This window comes from Rosa chinensis, chromosome 7 (genome assembly GCF_002994745.2).
Source record: "Rosa chinensis cultivar Old Blush chromosome 7, RchiOBHm-V2, whole genome shotgun sequence".
NCBI classification, from domain to species: Eukaryota; Viridiplantae; Streptophyta; class Magnoliopsida; order Rosales; family Rosaceae; genus Rosa; species Rosa chinensis.
In genome coordinates, this window is record NC_037094.1 from 64,061,997 (window position 1) to 64,081,968 (window position 19,972).

Here is a 19,972-nt window from a genome sequence, read left to right on the forward strand (position 1 = left end):
TGTGCAAGAACAATAGAGGCATTCCCGGCGTGCACCTAGGCTAGAGTAGATGGTGACCGGATGAAACTTAATTTTCAGAATTTGTTTTTGTGATGTGATGGTTTCTGGGATGAGCATGAAATTGAATATCCTGATGTTTGTGATATGATTGTTTATATGTTGTGAAATTTCTATAATTGATGATCTGCAATGGTATAATGTGACGTGTGATTAAGACGATCTCCCTGTACATGCTTGTTATGCTAAAAGTTGCAGATTGAAAGGAAATTTTTTCATGGTCTGCGAATTTAACTGGTTAAGTGGATATGTTGCACAAAGTGATTATCTGCTTGTTATTCAAAAATTCATTAAGATGAAGAAAAGATCAGAAACTTGTGTTTTACTTTTAAACTATGTATGTATATTGTCTTCCAAAGAAGTTTGACCTATATGATTTAAAAGTGGAACAACATTATGCATAATTTTGAGTTCAATTTTGGATTCTAGGGACTTTTCTTCTGTCATAAAGATGTTGATTGTCTTTAGAATAATATGAATTCACTGCTTGTGGCATAATGATTGAGGAACCTCCAGAATATCATGTTTTCTGCTATAAAAGTGATGCTTGATATTGACTTCAGAATTGGGGCTAATAATTGCATTATTTGCTTTTGGTATTGTTTTGTTTTGATTTGTTTTCTGCTTGTGTGTTTGCTTGAACTGCTTTAGAATCAACACATGAATGCAGAACCTTTTTGACAAAACTTGTTTTGAGAACTGATAAAACTAAAAAAAAAACTTACACTTTTCTTTGTTTTGCTCTCTAGGAATCACCTACATGAATTTGAACAATATCCAGATGCTTACTGGATCAAACTTTAAGGCCTGGAAGAGTGGTGTAGAGTTCTACCTAATGATGCATGACAACATGGATTTGTGTTTTACTGATATAGAGCCTTATGGAGTAGATGCAACTAGCTCATCCGATGACAAGAAATATTATCGAGACTGGCATAGATCCAATTATAGGGCTAAGAATGTAATGAGAACTACCATGTCTGATACTGTGAGGGGTAGTATTGAAGAGCCTGTTTTGGCAGTTGACTATATGGAAGCAATAGCTGAAAAATTCAAGGAAAGCAATAAGGCTGAGGCAGCTAGACTTTCCAAGGAGATGAATGAGTTAAAGTATACTGGTAGTGGTGGTGTTAGGCAGCATATCTTGAAGCTCACTGAGCTAAACACTAGGCTCAGGGATTTAGATCTGGGAGTCAAGGATGACCAACTTGTCCACAATGCCTTAGATTCTCTACCACCTAGCTTCAATACCTTAAGAACTAGCTACAATGCACAGAAGGAGAGCTGGACCTTGAATGAGCTGATAGCTATTTGCGTGGATGAGGAGAGTAGAATGAAGAAAGAGAAGCAGCCCTCCACCTCTGTCAATTTAGTTGAAAAGCCAAAGAAACAGAACAAATTCAAGCCTAAGAAAACTATAGCCAAGCCATCAGGAAATACTGCAGCAGCTAAAGTCAACAAGCCATTTAAGTTCAAGTGCTATTTTTGTAAGAAAGTTGGACACATGAAGAAGGACTGTACAGGATTTAAGGCATGGCTTGTGAAAAAGGGTAAGATTGATTTATTTGATCATTTAGAAACTTTTTCATTAGAAGTTAATTTTGTTAACATTGAACCTCATTCTTATTGGTTAGATAGTGGCAGTCCCTTACACATTACGAACTCTTTGCAGGGATTCATAGGGATGAGGAAGCCAAGAAGTGATGAAGCTAACATCTGCGTTGGAAATGGAATGAGGGTTGCAGTCAAGGCAGTAGGATCTTTAAGACTAGATTTGGGATTAGGAAAGTTTCTGGTTTTAGATAGTGTTTATTACATTCCCTCAATTAAGAGGAATTTGCTTTCAGTTAGTCTTTTGGTTAAAAGTGGATGTAATTTTTACATTGGTTCTAATGGAATAAAAATTTTCAAGGATTCTCTTGATTTCTTGCCTAAAGATTATTCTATTTTTGGTTCTGGTGATATTGTGAATGATTATTTAAGATTGAATTGTTCATTAGGTCAACAAGAAACTTTACTTGTTGAAAACAACAATAACACATCAAGTATAAATACCATTACTGGTGTAAAAAGAATTTTGCATAATGAAAAATCTGCATACTTGTGGCACAGGAGACTTGGCCACATATCCAAAGATAGATTGAAAGTACTCGTGAAAAATAAAACACTTCCAGAATTGAACTTTGATGATCTTGAAAATTGTATTGAATGCTATAAAGGAAAAATGACAAACTTAAGAAAGAAACATGCCAACAGAAGCAAGAAACTGTTGGAATTAATCCATACAGATATATGTGGACCATTTAGACATAAGACAATATGTGGAAATATCTATTTCATTCCCTTTATAGACGATTTCCAGGTATAGCTACATCTACTTACTGTCAGAAAAATCACAATCACTTGAAGCTTTTAAAATTTTCAAAACTGAGGTTGAACATCAACTGGATTTGAAAATTAAGGTTGTGAGGTCTGATAGAGGGGGAGAGTTTTATGGCAAATATACTGAGCAAGGACAACAAAAGGGTCCTTTTGCATTATATCTGCAAAGTGTAGGCATTAAGGCTCAGTATACAACACCATATAATCCCCAACAAAATGGGGTAGCTGAGAGGAAAAATAGAACTCTATTAAACATGGTAAGAAGTATGATGTGTACTTCAGGTTTGCCATAGATGTTTTGGGGAGAAGCCTTAAGAACTGCAAATTACCTTTGCAACAGATCCCCAAGCAAAGCTGTAGATAAAACACCATTTGAATTATGGTGTGGTAGGCAACCAAGTTTACACCATTGTCATGTCTGGGGATGTAAAGCTGAAGCAAGGATTTATAATCCAAATTTAGGAAAGCTTGATCCAAAGTCTGTAACTTGTCACTTTATTGGTTACTGTGAAAAGTCTAAAGGCTATAAGCTTTATTCACCTCATCATTCACCCAAAGTTTTTGAAACTCATCAAGTTAAATTTTTAGGTGAAAGTGTCTGCAATACAAACTTTGAAGACTTGTCCTCAGATTTTGAAGAAATTGTAGAAAATGTGGATAATATACCCGTTCAGCTGCCTGTAGCTACCTCAGCTTCAGCCACGATTTTCCTGACCTGCAGGATTAACCCCTACACCAAAAGAATGGTGCACCGGGTTTCCACACAACAAAACCCGGTAAGCTTATGAAAGCTCGTATGAGTAACTCATGAACATCAATCAACAACTCACACACATCAGCTAAAGGAAACCATGCAGCCATGATTCCTTCTAACACTCCAAAACCTTTCCATCTAAAGGAAAACATAAATCACCGCTGTGACAATGTTCTATTTGCTAACTTAACCATCAAGAAGCAAATCAAGTCTCATCTAGACAATAAAAGAAGAACACTCAAGGAATTCTCCTTTTACTACATACTTATGAGTCTCCAGCAACCTCGACCGTCACTCCCATAATCTATAATGGCAGACAGACTGTCGCCCTATTGAAATCGTAACCACTCGTCCAACTACGGACGTGATTACCTATTTCCTGCCTTGGTCACCATCTGTGACCTGTCACCATCTGTGACCTGTCACCATCTGTGACATGTGATTTCAGACCCCGTCTGGTCTCAAATCAACATTTAGGTCACCATCTGTGCTCTATCACCATCTGTGCTCTGTCACCATCTGTGACACATGATCTTCAGACCCCGTCTGGTCATGAAATCAAACGTCAAGGTCACCGTCTGCAACCTATCTCCATCTGTGATATGAAATCTTCTTAGACCCTATCTGGTCTTAAAGCTAAACGTTAAATAAGTCGCAACCGACCTAAAAACGTTACAACATCTAGCTTCGGCTTTCCTAACCCCTGCTCACCATCTGTGACTCTTGGTACAAGGACCAATACATTTAAAATGAGTCACGCTTGACTCAAAAATGTAACATCAAGCTCAATACTTTTCAAACAATAGAAAACATCTTTTTCCACAATATTGTTCCCTGAAAAGTCACATTCAACAATAATATGAACATCATCATGCATATCATTATTCATCACAATCATCCACAAGGATATATATATACTTCACGTAAATATATATATACGTAGACATTCGCTCAGGAATGCCTACTAATACCAACTATAGTTTGCAGTTAAATAATTAACGCCAAAACGATAATGGTAATTCTGTTCATAAAGAACCTTGTGTTTAGTCCCTCCGTATTTTTGAAAATTTTTCGAATGAAACTTTATACATCGGTTAATTTGACGACTGATGTTAATAACAAGAATAGAAATCGGTTATTTCATAAACCAATGTTAGCACGTTTTTTAACATCGGGTGCAATCCCGATCAATTTAATAGTGGTGATGTCCAATGACATTATTTTAGTAGTGCCTATAAGAGCAACTCCAATAGTTTCCCTATAATTTTTGTATTAGAGCAACTCCAACAGATTCCCTATATTTTGATTTTTCTCTACTTTAGGGAAAAATAAGCATCTTTTACTCCAACAGATTCCCTATAACTATCTCTATTTTAGGGAAAGTGAGGAGAGAGAAAACCAAATTCCCTATATTTACAGCAAACTCCAAAATTTTAAAGAAGAATATGGAGATTTTATAGATTACTGTAAATTAGGGAATTTGTTGGAGTTGGAGAAGAAAAATAGGCTAAAGGTTTGACTTTTGCTTCTCTATAATACAAAAATTATAAGGAAGCTGTTGGAGTTGCTCTTATAGGGAAGCAAAAGTCAAAGCTTTAGCTATTTTTTCTTCTCCAACTCCAACAGATTCCCTATTTTGCAGTAATCTCTAAAATCTCCATAATTCTTCCTTTAGAGCAACTCCAACAGATTCCCTATATTTTGATTTTTCTCTACTTTAGGGAAAAATAAGCCTCTTTTGCTCCAACAGATTCCCTATAACTATCTCTATTTTAGGGAAAGTGAGGAGAGAGAAAACCAAATTCCCCATATTTACAGCAAACTCCAAAATTTTAAAGAAGAATATGGAGATTTTATAGATTACTGTAAACTAGGGAATCTGTTGGAGTTGGAAAAGAAAAATAGGCTAAAAGTTTGACTTTTGCTTCTCTATAATACAAAAATTATAGTGAAGTTGTTGGAGTTGCTCTTAAATTTTAGAGATTGCTGTAAATTTAGGGAATTTGGTTTTCTCTCTCTTCATTATCTCTAAAATAGGGATGGTTTATAGGGAATCTGTTGGAGCAAAAGAGGCTCATTCTTCCCTAAAATAGAGTAAAATCAAAACATGGGGAAGCTGTTGGAGTTGCTCTAAGCATAATTCTAGTACTGTTAGGACTATTTGTTGGTGCATTTAGAAATAATGATGAAAATACAAAATTTGCTGGGTATAAAAAGTTTGTTAGATGCACTATGATATTTACCGGGTACATTTAGAAAGACCGAAAGTGAATACAATGGCTAAAACTACCATTTGAAAAATGTCACCGGTCTTTTCTATTTTAATTTACATTGGGAAAAATCACACAAACCCATCAATCAAATAATCTTACCCAAACTCTCAACTCATAACTTTTTGAATAAGGTGAACTTTTCAAACAAGAGGATAAGAATAGAAGAGAGAAAATCCTAGAGAGAACGTTGTTGGCTGGGATTGTGCCTTTCCAGCTGCGCCTCAGCGCTGGCACTGGCCATTGGCCATGTCGTTGCACTGTGCATGTGGCTGGACGAGTTCTGTTGCCCATGGCCAGGTCCGACACTCGGAGGCTATGGTGTGGAGGTTTCTTCCCCCATTTATTCTCTGATCTGGCTGCACCATGGTATGATCGGTCGGTGAGGGATGGGATCAATGTTGGGTGGATCCACGATGCGGCAATGGGACAGGCGGCGGTGTTATCACAGGTAGGTGGAGGGATGGAGAGGGGCGGTGTTTGGGCAGGTTTCCTCTCGGATCTGGATCCCCGATCTGGATCACGGCTGCGTGGGGATGGGATAGTGGAGTTGGATGATGTCCTCCTGTGGTGGTCCGACGGCGGCGATAGAGTGGTGGTGGTGGAGACCCGACGTCGATGGTGGAGTGGTGGGCGAGGTGGTGCAGGCGAGATCTTGGGCTGGGTGTGAAGAATGGTGGCATACTGCATTTGTTCTCTGGGCTAGATGGAGTTTGGGCCTGGGTCTGTGTTTGGGCTTAGGTCCCAAAATGTTTAATTTTTATGTTTTATTGCAAGTTAAATTAGGGTTTGGTTTCTTGTGTTTTGTTTTTCAGCAATAAGTTATTATCAAGGTTTTGTTTTTCAGCAATAAGTTACTATCAAAGTTTTGTTTTCAAGTTAGCTGTTGGGTCGGGTGCACTGCAATTTTGGCATAGACAATCTTCTATTCAGCGGTCTAGAGGTCGTTCCTGTTCTGGAGTTAGGTCAGCAGTGGTGGCGAAAATGTCTAGCGGTGGCATACTGGCATATACAATCATCCTTGGCCTTCTAGTGGGATTGTTCCTGTCTGACCTTGAGTCGGAGGTGATGGCGATTTGGAGCATTTGTGGATTGATGGTGTTGACATTAAGGTGGCCATGGTCTTGGGTTTAATTTAGTCTCAGGTCTGACAATCCAGCATTTCTCTTTGGTCGGGTTCGAAGTCACAACTAGTGTAGACTTGGTCGATCAAAGGCAGGTCAGGAGGACTCTGGGTGGCGAGTTAGTGTTAACAAAGTTGTGTGTCAAGGATTCACTGCACTTGCGCATATTGTCTTTGCCTTTAATTGTAGTGCAAGTTAAGTCTGTAGTCGAGTCGGGGCCTTTTTGGCTCTGTCAGTCAGTCATTTTGGAGTTCCAGTGTGAAGTCCAGTGGCCTTTTCTGTGTTTGAGATGATGCCAAAACTCATTGTATCTAGTTCATTATTAATGAAATTTCTTCTTGATCAAAATAATAATAATAATAATCTTACCCAATTCCTCCACTCTAATTTCTTCATTTCAAGCTCCCATCACATTCGGTCCCTTCACTTCAAACTTCCGTCACTGACCCTTGGCAGTTAATCTATTTAAGGGAGGATGGTTGTTAACAACTGCATACACTGCCCTAAGCAAGAATATGAATGATATTGAAACTTGAGAGACGTAGTTAATTAAGTAGTGATGTCATTCTAGTTATTAAATTCAGTGTCACAATCAAAAGCATAAATTACAAAGAATTGTATTGAAACTTCCAGGGGGAATTTTTATTTATTTATTTATTTTTTTTTAAAAAACAACAACAACAACTCTACATACCGGAATCTGGAAGTGCTATATCTCATGGTTTCTTGTTACAAATCCAAGTCGGTGGCAGAAGCAAAGTATATCCAAAAGTCTAAACTTCTTATGTTATGTTACATCCGTCCAACTTTACAATGAAGCATGAATCGCGCATTGCATCAAACAAACCTTCTGTGCCATTCTTTTCAAAGACAAGGTGGCTTGGAGCTGTTTCGGGAGACTCTCCCAGGGGCATTCTTCTTTGATTGCTTTTAGCAACAACTGTTCCTCAATCGTCACTGAAGCATGATGCATTTCCACTCAATATCCTGATTAACTGAAAATCCATTACTAGTTTACAACCACATTCAAAACAATTCCAATCATCAATTCGACTTACTCATACACCTTTCCAAAATCAATGCCTACTACACGAACCACTAAAATCACAACAACAAAAAATAGATCTAGAACAAAAAACAATAGTAGTTTCTTACAATTACGTTGATTTCGTAAAGATATTATTCTTGTGCTGTTGAAATCAGAAAATGATAAGAGGAAGTAGAACAATTTGGTATTACATTTTCGGAGCTTCGGATCAGAGAATGAGTGATGGCAGTGATGGATTAGTGTATTGTAGGAGTGAATGAACAGAGAGACAAAGAGAGTTGGAGCTAACTGATGCAGACGACACTACCACAAATGTGGGCTAAGGATATACTAATCTTTCTCAACTTTTAGGCCAATGGTGACAACATGGTTTTATTATCACATATTCAATCTCATTCTACGTTTGGGTAGTGGAGCATCACTATTCCAATAACCCACCAACACCCACAATGGTGCTTATCTAGTTTTTATCTTATCACTTTTAATGAGAAACTGCCACGTGACTAGCTCAGTCCTAATTAAAGTCATTAACTATATATTTTAAAACAATAAGCACTATATTAACATTGGTGATAGCCAAATAATAAAATCATTTCTAATGCATATAGATATCGGAGCGTCTTTCTCAGAAAGAAAAAGAGAAAGGAAACCAAGATCTGGTTCTTCTGATGGATGAGGTGATAAATCCTCATAAATCAAATGCCTTCATGTCCGTTTCAGATTGTGTCCTTATCTCTAGAAGTCACCGATTCAAAGCGACGAAGCTGCCTGCAATCTCAGCTCCTTCTTCCTCACACCGGGTTCGATTTCTTTACTTCATTTCAATTTGTTTCTATTTGATTCCCGAATAAGTGTTGGTGTGCACAGTCAATCTGATTCATTCCTGGGAAAATGTTGACAAAATCAAGTTTTGAATCTTAGGTTTTATTATCCAGGATTTCTCACCGATTTATAAGCTCGGTTTCAATTTTTGATGGTCATAATCCACTATCGATGATATTATATATATATATATAACACTTTTCCATGGTTTACTCTTTGCCATAATTCTCTGATAATGAAAGAATTTTTTTTTTTTTTTTTTCTGTTGCATGCGTTTTTGGGGAATTAGTTCTTAGTTTGCTGGGATAAAAATTTCTGGGTCAACTTCTTATGAACTAATGGGAATAATTTTATTCAGTAATCTACCTACAATTTCAAACTTCTTATTTTGTATATGTTAATGAACATACCTCATCTGATTCATGTTTTTTTTTTTTATGAGGAGGTGTGATAGTTTTATCATAATAATGGTTTGTATGGAATCCCTTTCTAACTTCAGTTAATTTGATTATTATGCAGCTCAATTCAAGTTTTTGTGACAGTCTAAAGAGAATCAAAGAGGGTCTACATTGGAGGCTTTTATAAAAATTGGTTGCAGGTAGAACTCTCCTTTGATGCTCTTAGATATTCAATTTATATGTTGTCGGCTTCTCCAGTTCCGAAATCTGTTATTGGATATTCATGTATAATTCTTTTTTAATCCTCAATGAAAATTTGAAGGCTCTTCATTGATTTTGTTAGTCTATGCGTTTTTCTTTTTTCTTTGCAGCTCTTACACTTTTTTTTTTTTTGGCAAACTACAGCTCCTACATTTTGATTGTTAGTTCCCCAACAATCTGTCCAAGTTGGATTTGTTGCCATGTTCAAGGCATGCCTCCCTTTATGTATTTACATTTCAGCTAGGGTTGTGGGATTCATCTTATTGAGTAGTGAAAAGAGTGACATTTGACTCTTTCATCATGATCATGAATTTTTTAGATCTGTGAAAATTTTCCTTTTTATTTTTTTATCATGTGAATCTATTTCACTATTTCGCTGACTTTTCAGAGAAGAAGCTGATAGTGGGATAATTGTTTTCTGACATGTCTTTATCTTCTGTGTTGGTAGCTTTATCTATTGCTGTTATATAGGGGTGATAATTTTTATGGTGTAATTCTATCTCAAATTACTGCGGCATTCTTTTGTATAATCTGTTATATTGGTTCTTCTATTGTTGTTCAATTGGCTCCCAGAACTAATCCCAGGTGAGTTCTAATGCATTGATTTCTGATTCTCAATTTCTTCGTGAGATTTGATGATTTTCAGGGAAAGAGTTGGTTATTTGTGGTTTTGTGCGGAGTTATAGTTCTTAATTTTTGTCTAGTAAAATTTGGTTAAGTTTTCTTGGTAGTTTTGATGTTTTTTTTAGCTTAAAATCTGATTTTCTTATATGTTTTGATGGCATAGTGTTCTGATTTGGTTTCTTGGCTATTTGGGATTTGCAGGGTTGCAGTTGGTGATGGCTCTTATTAGTGTGAGTCGGCTGATTTTCAGATACATATCTTTCTTCCTTCTCATTCTGCTCAAGGTCAGTTTAGTTTGAACTTTATCAATTGGAAGTTGAACTCATAAATGGATCCACTTCGCTGTTTCGCTTAGTGTCTCTTCACTTAAACATAGTTGTTTCTATGTAACATAAATGTGTGTGGCATGCTGGTATCGTTGAATGGTTCAATGTATTATGACCACATGATATATCATTAATCGAATTGTGTTATTGCTACTTCTGCAGATGTTCGTTTATGAGTTCATGCCTAATGGTAATGGTACCTAACGGAGATGGGGAGAATATGGGCTTTACAACATTTGAAGTTTATACGATGCCTTTCTGGCTGGAGTTTCATCTAGCTAATCCTGTTTGCTTACTTTGATATAAGTCACAGATAAAATCAAGGGAAGCTTGGACTTCAGTATGAGTTTACGTATTGCTTGGGTTCAACCAAAAGACTTCTTTATCTCCATTCCACTAAGATAGGAAAGCCACCAACATAGTTTTGGACTTCAGTTTCTGAATCGTACCGACAAGAGTTATGGGAATATGCCTCTGTAAGGTAAAGCCAACTTCATTTTAAAATGCATTTCTATTGTATTTTCTCCTCTGCATCACATATATGAACACAAAATGTGCTTACTGCCATCCACAATATTAATTCATGTATTTATATGTTAAATAACAGACCGAATAAGAGCACTTCTATTGTTTGTTTTAAGTTTCTTCCCCAAAAGAAATGTCATTGCAGGTGGATAATTTCTGGCTAACTTGTGTATTTTTCTGCTTGTAGGAGAAAGATATGGACTTTGTACACTGTGCTTGTAGTTCAGTGATGGAATGAGAGAGAGACGAGAGCAATATCTGGTTTCGATCATATGAAAGAAGACAGTAGTCACCTTTGGAATCTTCTAGTCTAGGAGAATTTGTATTTAGATGTTATAATATTCAAAATAATTAAGTTTTCCATGATAATTTTTTTTTATTAAAAAAAGAAATATAGAGTCACCAATAGAATTGGTGTAGTGCTAATTATATTGATATGCTTTGAGCCGACTATTCAACCATATATTCCACCAATCACAGCATTGGTGTGTTGAGTCATTGTCACCAATGCATGAACAGTATCCATCAGTTGAGGCATCAAAAAAATGATAGTGACCCATGGGTGTTTGTCACGGCAGCTTTAGCAACCCATAAAATAATGGTGACTAGGTTGGTGTGTATTGCCTTTACACACCATTCATTGGTGCTCTGAAGCCCAACACACACCAATAACAATAGTGTCTAAAGCCCAAATTTGTGGTAGTGTGACTATGGTGGACCGAGTGAAAACCTAGGGCTTCAAATTTTGAGCTTTCAGCAGTGGAAATATGAGGAATTGCAACGTCCAATTTTTCTGAAATTTCATATTTTTCCATTGTAGCAGGCGTGAACTGTTTTCATTATTTTGGTTCCCCGATCTGAAACCGTTGACCCGGGTTTCATCTCGTCTGCTAGAAGTGAAACTTGGGTTGATCCGGATCTGGTATATTTAAGTTTCTTGATAAAAAAAAATAAAATAAAAAGAGCCAATGTTGATAGAAAACAGGGTGCGTCCTACAAGGCAACAACTTCTTTTTTTTTTAGGATTTAGGTTAGAGTTGATTTCCTTAGATAACCAAGTGATAAAATAGGTCAGAGCCTAATATGTACTTACACAAAAAATCCAGCAAAGATAGGTAGCTAACACTAAACTCATTAGAGTTTAAAGGGACGTTTGCTGGAAAGTAAGCCGAACCAAACAAGAACAACCTTGCTTCTTAAGGAAAAATTATTCATCTTGTCTAATCTGTCAGCACTTAATTGTAGTACAAAAAACAAATAAAAGTATCTTAGAAAAGCTCATAAAGATTACTCCAACTTAAAAGGCTTGTAACCAGATGTCTAAAAGCATAGAGACTGATTGAGAAAGCACTAGTTCCTTCCCCATAGGGTTGGAACCATCACCGTTCTCAGCCTCTTCAGCAGCCAAAAAACTCGACATCAGGTTGGTCTTCCTGCTCTTGCTTGCAGTCTTCTTACCCGAATCAGTATCACTTTTTACTTTCTTACCTTCTCCTACCATGCCATAAGGTAGTTTATTCACACTTCCCATAGGGTGGCCTCTCTTCCTCTTAGGTTGCTCAACTATGAATGATAAACCATTATAATTTGCATAGTAGCCCAATCCCATCTTAATAGCTAGCAGCTCAATATGCAGGGGAGCAAAAATAAAAAAATCCAAGCATAAAAGGCAGCAACACAGTTCCCCCCTCTAGTTTCTGATCACTCCACTAGCTTCTCCATAGTTGAACGAATTGGACAAAAAATACGTCCACATTTAGTTTCACAAAATCGTCCTCAGGATGAGTCCAAAACTTCACTCATTTTTTAACAACTTTTGTTGTACTGCTGGCACAAACATTGGCCTGCAAATACTCTTCATATCATCCCAAGCCATATATAGCAACTCACATTATTACAGATGCAAGTTTCTCCTTATTGTTCCATAATTTCTCATTCCGATTTTTCCAAATACTCCATAAGAGCACCAAGAATCGTATTCAAAGTTACTTACAGACAAAGAATGAACCTGTTTCGGCGGCCATTCTTTAAATATAAAGGTATGAATAATTGGAACTTTAGACAAAAAGGGTAGTCCACCAGAATAGTCATTGTTGTAGGGAAGTCATACAAAACATGAGTTTCATAAGCATTTGTAAAAAATTAAGTTTTAATGTTGTGCTTCTAGGTAAGTCGTCTTACTCCAACCACTCCAAAAAATGTTTTCTATGACAGACCACTCAAATAATTAATAGTGGTGATAGTAAAAAAGTGACTTTTAAATTGTTTAGAAAATAAAAAGAAAAAGTGAATTTAAAACGTTGAGTTGATTGTCGAAAGGAGAGAGGGAACAAAATATAATTTGTCAAATTACAAAACAGTCCATTTACCCTAAACTGCAAGTCGAGCTTAGGCCTTAGGGGGGTAGATATGTAATTGTAGTAACTCCACTCTATATAAATTATAACACCACCCCGGCAACCATCCAGTCACGTAACTCTACTACTAGTGCTAAAGCTCCGCACAATGACACAGCCCACACCTGTACCGCTGCAGAAGCTCCACGGCAAGGTGGCCATAGTCACCGGCGCCGCAAGCGGTATCGGAGCAGTCACGGCGCGTCACTTTGCAGACCACGGCGCTCTCGCAGTCGTGATCGCTGACGTCCAAGACGCCAAGGGCCGAGAAGTGGCTGCATCCATCGGCTCCCACCGCTGCACCTACGTCCACTGTGACGTCACCAACGAGGATCAGGTCAAGTCCCTGGTCGAGTTCACGGTCAACCACTACGGCAGCCTCGACGTCATGTACAGCAACGCTGGGATAACCAGCACGACGGCGCAGACTGTGCTGGAGCTCGACCTGTCCGGGTACGACAGGGTGATGGCGGTGAACGCGCGCGGGATGGCGGCGTGTGTGAAGCATGCGGCGGGTGCGATGGTGGAGAAGGGGGTGAAGGGGAGCATAGTGTGCACGGCGAGCTTCGTGGCGGACTGCGGGACGGAGAGCTTGACGGACTACACGATGTCCAAGCACGCGGTGTTGGGGCTGGTGAGGTCGGCGAGCGTGCAGCTGGCGCCGCGTGGTGTGCGCGTGAACTGTGTGTCGCCGGGTATGGTGGCGACGCAGCTGATGTGCGACATATTGAAGATTAGTGCGGAAGAGCTGCGGGAGACGATGGCGGCTGTTTATTCGGGAAGGGATGAACCGCTGACGGAGAAGCACGTGGCGGATGCGGTGGTGTTTTTGGCTTGTGAGGACTCGGCGTTCGTCACCGGCCATAATTTGGTGGTTGATGGTGGACTCGGCACCAAGTCCATAGCTGTATTGAAACAATGATGATGATGCAGAACTCTGATTTGTCGCAACAGTAGCAAAGTACTAATGTTATGAGCTGATCTGAGCTCATGCCTTTTTTTTTTCTTTTTTTTGTGTGTGTGTGGTCTGACTCAATAAGTCAACTAGTGAATAAACATTGTACGTTCTGGGTTCTTAATTTCTTATGATTCTCTCTCTAACTCTTTTTTTTTTCGGTGAGCTGTTTGTTTTTCTTTTTCTCTTCCAACCCTAAATACTTGGTTTTCCTTTACTTAGTTACTCAACAGTATTACACTTGTTTGGGAGACTAGGGCCATTCTTCTTAATTTGATTACTTTCAGCAGCAACTGTTTCTCGATCCTCGCTGAAGCGTGATGCATTTCCACTCAATATCTTGATCAACTGAAATTCCATTACTACTTTACAACCACATTCAAAAGAAATTCCAATCATCAATTCGACTTACTCTAAAAACTTTTCCAAAATCAATGCCTACTACACGAACACTAAAATCACAAAATAGATAACAGATCCAGAACAAAAAACAATAGTAATTTCTTATAGTTTTTTTTTTTTTTTTTGAATAAAAGGTTTGGTGCTGCTACCCTCAAGCCTAGATTAATGAAAATGTCAAATACAAGGGGGGATATTGAGCCTAAACCCCTGATAACAATAAACATATAGAGGACATCTCGAAATGATATCAAAAGTCTCTATAAAAAATATGTAATGTGAGCCAATTAAGACAAGATTAATTTTTTTAATTTTTCGATAAGTGATAACAACACTCAGGGAATTTTTCAGAAAGTTTTACATAAGTGAATCTTCAATTTGTTGACTCGAGTGTAACGAACGCGTCACGATGAGTTCGTGATAATTTTTATGAAACTTTTTTTGTTTTCGGACACTCAAGCTATCTGTGATGAAGTTCGGAAGTCGAGAAATAAAGAAATTAATTTAACAAATGGAAAATGAGTCGGTGCAATATGAGCCATTGATTGTAGCCACCGACTGATCTGGAGCGTCCACTCTAATTGAATTTTGGGCTATATAGCCGGGTCAACTTGCGAAGAACCCAAAACTCTCGAGACTTCGACCTATTTGTTAAACCCAAGCCTGGGACGGAACCCCTCTTCCAATTCCGGCCACCTATGATCGACGGATCACCAGTGTTAGGACCATCTCGACGTCATGACTAATCTTATATCTGAGGTTTCCACCGACGAGCTCCGACGAAGCCGATTCGAAACCGAGAAGTTTCTGCGGTTTTCTTGAGTTTTCCGGCGACTATGGTGGCCGATGACGACATGCAAGGTAAGGAAATTAGTCTACTTTTTTAGCTCTATTCGTTAGTGTAACTGAATTCCAGTTTCGATAAGATTTGAAAAAGTTAGTATTTGGGTTACACGGCCCCCGCATTGTTCACTCTGAGTGACGGTGGCTCTGGTTTCCGTTGACTCATCTTGAGCCTATTTGGTTACATGTTGATGGTTAATGTGTTAAAATTACAGAATTGGAGTTTTGGATGCAAAGCATGTTGATCATCGTCCAGGCTCTGGGAAGATAGAGTCACTGTTGCCTTCGTTTCATTATTCAAACCAATATCAGCTTGATAGAATTTGGATGCAGAAACGCAAGCAAGTATGCACAACCAAGGTAAATTCCATATCTTAAAAATGAGTGTAGTGTGGTTGTTAATTGTCTTGAATTAATGGATTTGGAATCTGAGTATATAATGGTTGAGTGGGTATTGTTAAGGTGATTGAGATTTGGAAAGGAAGTTGTTGGTTTGGGTGTGTTTGAGCCCAAAAGTAACATTTTGGAAATCCTTTAGTGGGTCTGAGCCAGTGGGTCGATACTTGCGGCCCAAAATGGGATTACATGGGCTTGGGTCGTGATGCTGCTTATCCCGTGTCTCATAAGGAGATATCATCATTAATTGCATGAAGATTTGAGCGCTCAGAAGGGCGTGAAGATATATTTGCAATTAATACGTGCGTATCCTACTGCTCGCATCCAGCGATCACATCTAGGATTCTAAGAGGCAATTAATCTTTGCCTATATTCTAGCGACGACAGAGGCGGATAACATTAATTATCGCTTACGATAGATATCAAAACTATTAAGAGTTTTGATTTGATTCAAGGCCAATAACTGTGGCCTAAAATATAGTATTTCATTCCTATTTAGACAATGAATCTGCAATAGCCTATATATAGAGGCTAAAGACAATACAGAAAAGGATCTCTCTCTCGAATCAATCAATCCCAGCGATTACAAAGCCTCCCCGGAGCAAACCCTCAACCTTGTTGAAACCCGGTGACCGCCCGCCAGTCCTAGTCTCCTCGCGAGCCGACTGTCAGCCTCACCAGTTCAACCCGGCGACCGTACTTCCAGTCCCAGTCTCCCCAGGAGCCGACTGCGAGCACAACCGCCACTGTTACTTCCAGCGAAGCAAGGGTAACGCCCTCGCACCCAGCGAAGCTAAAGTCACGCTTTAGCAAACCCATGTTCCTCTCAAACTTCCTAGTGATTGCTCTGCTCGGCTTTCAAGTTGAGTATCGATTCAGTGAACGCAAAGAGACCACAACCAAAGCCCTTACCCGCGTAAGGCAAGAAGTCCTTCTCCGGAAGGCAAGAAAAGAACCCTGTGACGAGGTTGGTGCTCTCCTCGTCCACAGCGCTTGAAAAGAAGTCAGGTCACGGGACTACCCCAACGACTGCACCCCGCGGTGCTGGCACGCCTGCGCAACCACTCGCCCAAAAGAGACTGTTTGCACACCAGCTGGTTTTGGAGCCAAACATTTTGGCACGCCCGGTGGGATAACATACTAGGGTTTCTTTCTGAACGCAACCATTGGGAAGTCTAGCAATAACCCTTACCAAAAAGACTACGCTAGCTGCCCAAAGCATAAGACCTCCAGCTACAGATCGCATTCTCGTGCGGACTGTCGTGGTCTATCTGAGGAACAAGTAACGCAACGATTCTCTCTGCAGGCTCAATCATCCAGTATGTCAACTTCGCAAGGTGAGAATCACTTGGCCGCAACTGAAGGTCAGAGCGTCAACACTAATCAGGCTAGTGAGCCTGTTAGTCCCTCCACTGTCAACGCTGTAGTGGAAGCGGAAGAGGCTTTTGTCTCGAAGCCTATCCCGGAGGGAGCAACCGTCGATGAGACTATCGCGATCCTTATGGAGAATGTCGATAACCATTGCAAGAAGATGGACGCGGATCTAGCCAGAGAAACCGCGAAATCAGAAAAGCTCCTCCGCGAGTTTGAACAGCGCATGACTCTTTATGCGGAGAACACCAGGCAGCAGGTCACACAGACAGAGAGTGCCTTGAAAGCGCAAGCTATAACTATCGCTGCCGCACAAGATGAGCGTCATAAGACAATTCTGAATGCTATAGCGGATCATTCCAAGCAAACCACATCGAACATTGCTGATCTCCGCAAGGAAGGGGCCAACTTGGCAACTGAAGTGGCTATGCAGAGAGCTGAATTGAACCATGCGAAGGAGGTGATGCACACGGCTTTAGGAGACCCTAATACCATCCTTGGTTCTCTTGGCCAGTCGTCCGGTTCAGGCAAGTACGTGCCACCAAATCAGCGCGACAAGGCCAACCAGAACGTCGGTTCTTCGTCGACGATGGCTGCTGCTACTCCATCGAAGAACAAGGAGCAGGCCCTGGTTATTCCTGGCGGTAAGGAAAAGGTTGCTTCATCAGGTGGACAGGCTGCCAGGAAGCATCAAGCCTCGAAAGGTATAGGAGCTGCGTCAGAGCCTACGACTTTTGTCCAGTATGACAGTGATGGGGCGGAAATAACATATCAAGAATTGCCAGGAAGCTATTATGCGCTCGACCAAACTGGCACTCCGATCAAGATAACCGCTCTATCAAAGGAAGAAATTATTCCTGCAATGAGTCTCCCGCCAAAAACGGCTACCCGCACTGTACATGGCGGGGAAGGATCAACAGTAGTAAACCAGGTAGCCCCTGAACAAACTGATCACCGAGCTTTGGTGATACCCCCTCCACCTCCGGGTCCGGATTACGTGAGACGGGACGAGGTAGAGGAGATGATCAGAATGGCAAACCCTAGGGCCCAGCCAGATGGAGTGTACGAAGGACCTTTCCCGCCAAACATCATGCTCGCACCTTTCCCTCGAGGTTATAAGAACATTATTTTTACTACTTTTTCAGGGGAAGATACGGAAGATGCGGCCACTCATCTGGCCAGATTTAGGGTGCAATGCGGCCAATATCAGAACGATGACGTCCTCAAGTGCAGGATCTTTGGTACCTCCTTATCCGGCGCTGCCTTCAGATGGTTCTCTAAACTTAGGCCAGGGACAGTGGCGGATTGGCCGGCGATGGAACTACTTTTCCGGGCAACTTTTGGGAATATTGAGCCTGAGGTAGATCTGGCCTCTCTTACTCAGATGGCCCAACAGCCCGCAGAATCAGCAGTCTCTTATCTTCAGCGCTTTCAAATCCAGAAAGCCAAACTGAACGTCATTCTGCCCGAGAAGGAGTTGGTCAAGTTGGCGGTTAAAGGCTTGGAACCCCGGCAAAGAAAGAAGCAGCATGGCAGCATGATACAGTCGATGGGGGAACTCATCACAGAAGTGGGCAGTTTTGAGCATCTCCTTCGAGAAACAGATGCAAGGAAGAACGCTTCTAAAGGAACATATGTGCCGGGTAAACACCGTACGGTAGCGGCCCTGAGCTACCAGCCGACCACTTACGACCCTTATTATCACCGCGGTACGCCAGAGATAAGCCAGGACGATGAAGATGAAGAGGATAATGATATAGCTGCCTATGAACTGACTGGGAAGAAAAGCTCGTCTTTGAAACAGTTGAAGATGTCCAAGGAGCCTGTTAAGCTCAAGTCGATGGCTTTCACTAAGCCGGAGTTCACGGCATATACCTACGATGCCAACAAAGCGCACGAGATTCTCGACGAAATGATTGCTGCAAAGATGGTAAAAACTGATTTTGGGCCGTTTCCGCGGCCAGAGCAGTTGAAAGGAAAGAAATACTGCAAGTTCCATAACCTGTGGAACCACAACACTGCGGACTGCGTAAAACTTAAGGACCAAATTCAGGTATGGCTTAATAACGGTAACTTGCAGGTCGAACCTCCAGTCACCGCGACGGCACTAGTGGATGTGGACCCCTTCCCTGATACTGGGGTTAATATGGTCAACATAGACTGGAACAGAAAGCAGCAACAGAAACCGACACTGGATTTGGCCACAAGCGAACAGGGTTATAAATCCGCCGCAGGTGAGGCATCTGTTAAGGAGAAAATTGCGACAGCCAACCAGGCCTCACCTGTGGTTCTTTGTTCGCGATGTAAAGAGGAATGTGGTATCCAAACGCCACATGAAGAAGTTGAGCAGACATTTCGCTTTGGTTCTCTACCACCAGTCAAGTGGACTTCCCCATCGCGGAACTATCAGCCTACCAGCCCGAGGGAACAGGAGAAAGTGACACCACCACCTCCCAGAGACTCCAATTTATTCCTGAAACTGAAAGCAACCGCGAAAGAACCAGAGCGGGAAAAGGTCAGAAGTGACTGCAAAGATGTTTTGACCAAGCCCTATATACCACCTGCAGCAGCTAATCCCATCAAAGAAGGTAGATGGTACACCAGGGAAAAGGGGAAGGCAGTGGAGATTAGCCCGTCCAGAAAGAGGAAGCTGCAGCGCCGTTTCGGTGAAGCCAAGCGCACTCTAGAGGCCTTAGGCCAAGGCCTAATCAAACCTTCCCAATTGGTCAAGTCGCCTGAACGATACCAGAAAGAGCTTGAGGCACTGGCCGCTAAACCACTGAGACCTCTCCGTGGTCTTGACAAGCAAACAGATTCGCTAATGGGAGCTTCAAAGCCCAGTGTGTTTTGCAGGATTACTAAAGAGATCTCACCGCCGCCTACCCAAAGGAACAGCACGCCAACTCGGCGACCGCACGTTCGGCGCAGACTCTCTCATGAAGCACCGGCGGTCAAAGCTTCAGTCTTCGACAGACTGGGGGGCAAGGACAGAGTGGTTAGCACTTTGCAATGGCGACCTAA

The 19,972-nt window shown here is 40.7% G+C and overlaps 1 protein-coding gene and 1 long non-coding RNA gene across 2 annotated transcripts; both read left to right on the forward strand.

The window, feature by feature from the left end:
* The first annotated feature begins 8,195 nt into the window (after positions 1-8,195).
* On the forward strand, positions 8,196-11,021 carry LOC112178670. Its single transcript, XR_002927492.2, has 5 exons — positions 8,196-8,435; positions 8,977-9,055; positions 9,942-10,024; positions 10,229-10,547; positions 10,779-11,021. It is a non-coding gene; the product is annotated as an uncharacterized LOC112178670 (long non-coding RNA).
* Positions 11,022-13,059: 2,038 nt separating this feature from the next.
* Positions 13,060-14,088, forward strand: LOC112179554 ((-)-isopiperitenol/(-)-carveol dehydrogenase, mitochondrial). The gene has a single exon (XM_024318013.2). It carries the CDS (start codon positions 13,097-13,099, stop codon positions 13,907-13,909), a length of 813 nt encoding a protein of 270 aa, XP_024173781.1. The 5' UTR covers positions 13,060-13,096; the 3' UTR covers positions 13,910-14,088.
* Positions 14,089-19,972: the final 5,884 nt, after the last annotated feature.

What these genes read in the sequence shown, in the direction of transcription:
- LOC112179554 (XM_024318013.2), top strand. Translation starts at nt 13,097, where the DNA reads ATGACACAGCCCACACCTGTACCGCTGCAGAAGCTCCACGGCAAGGTG.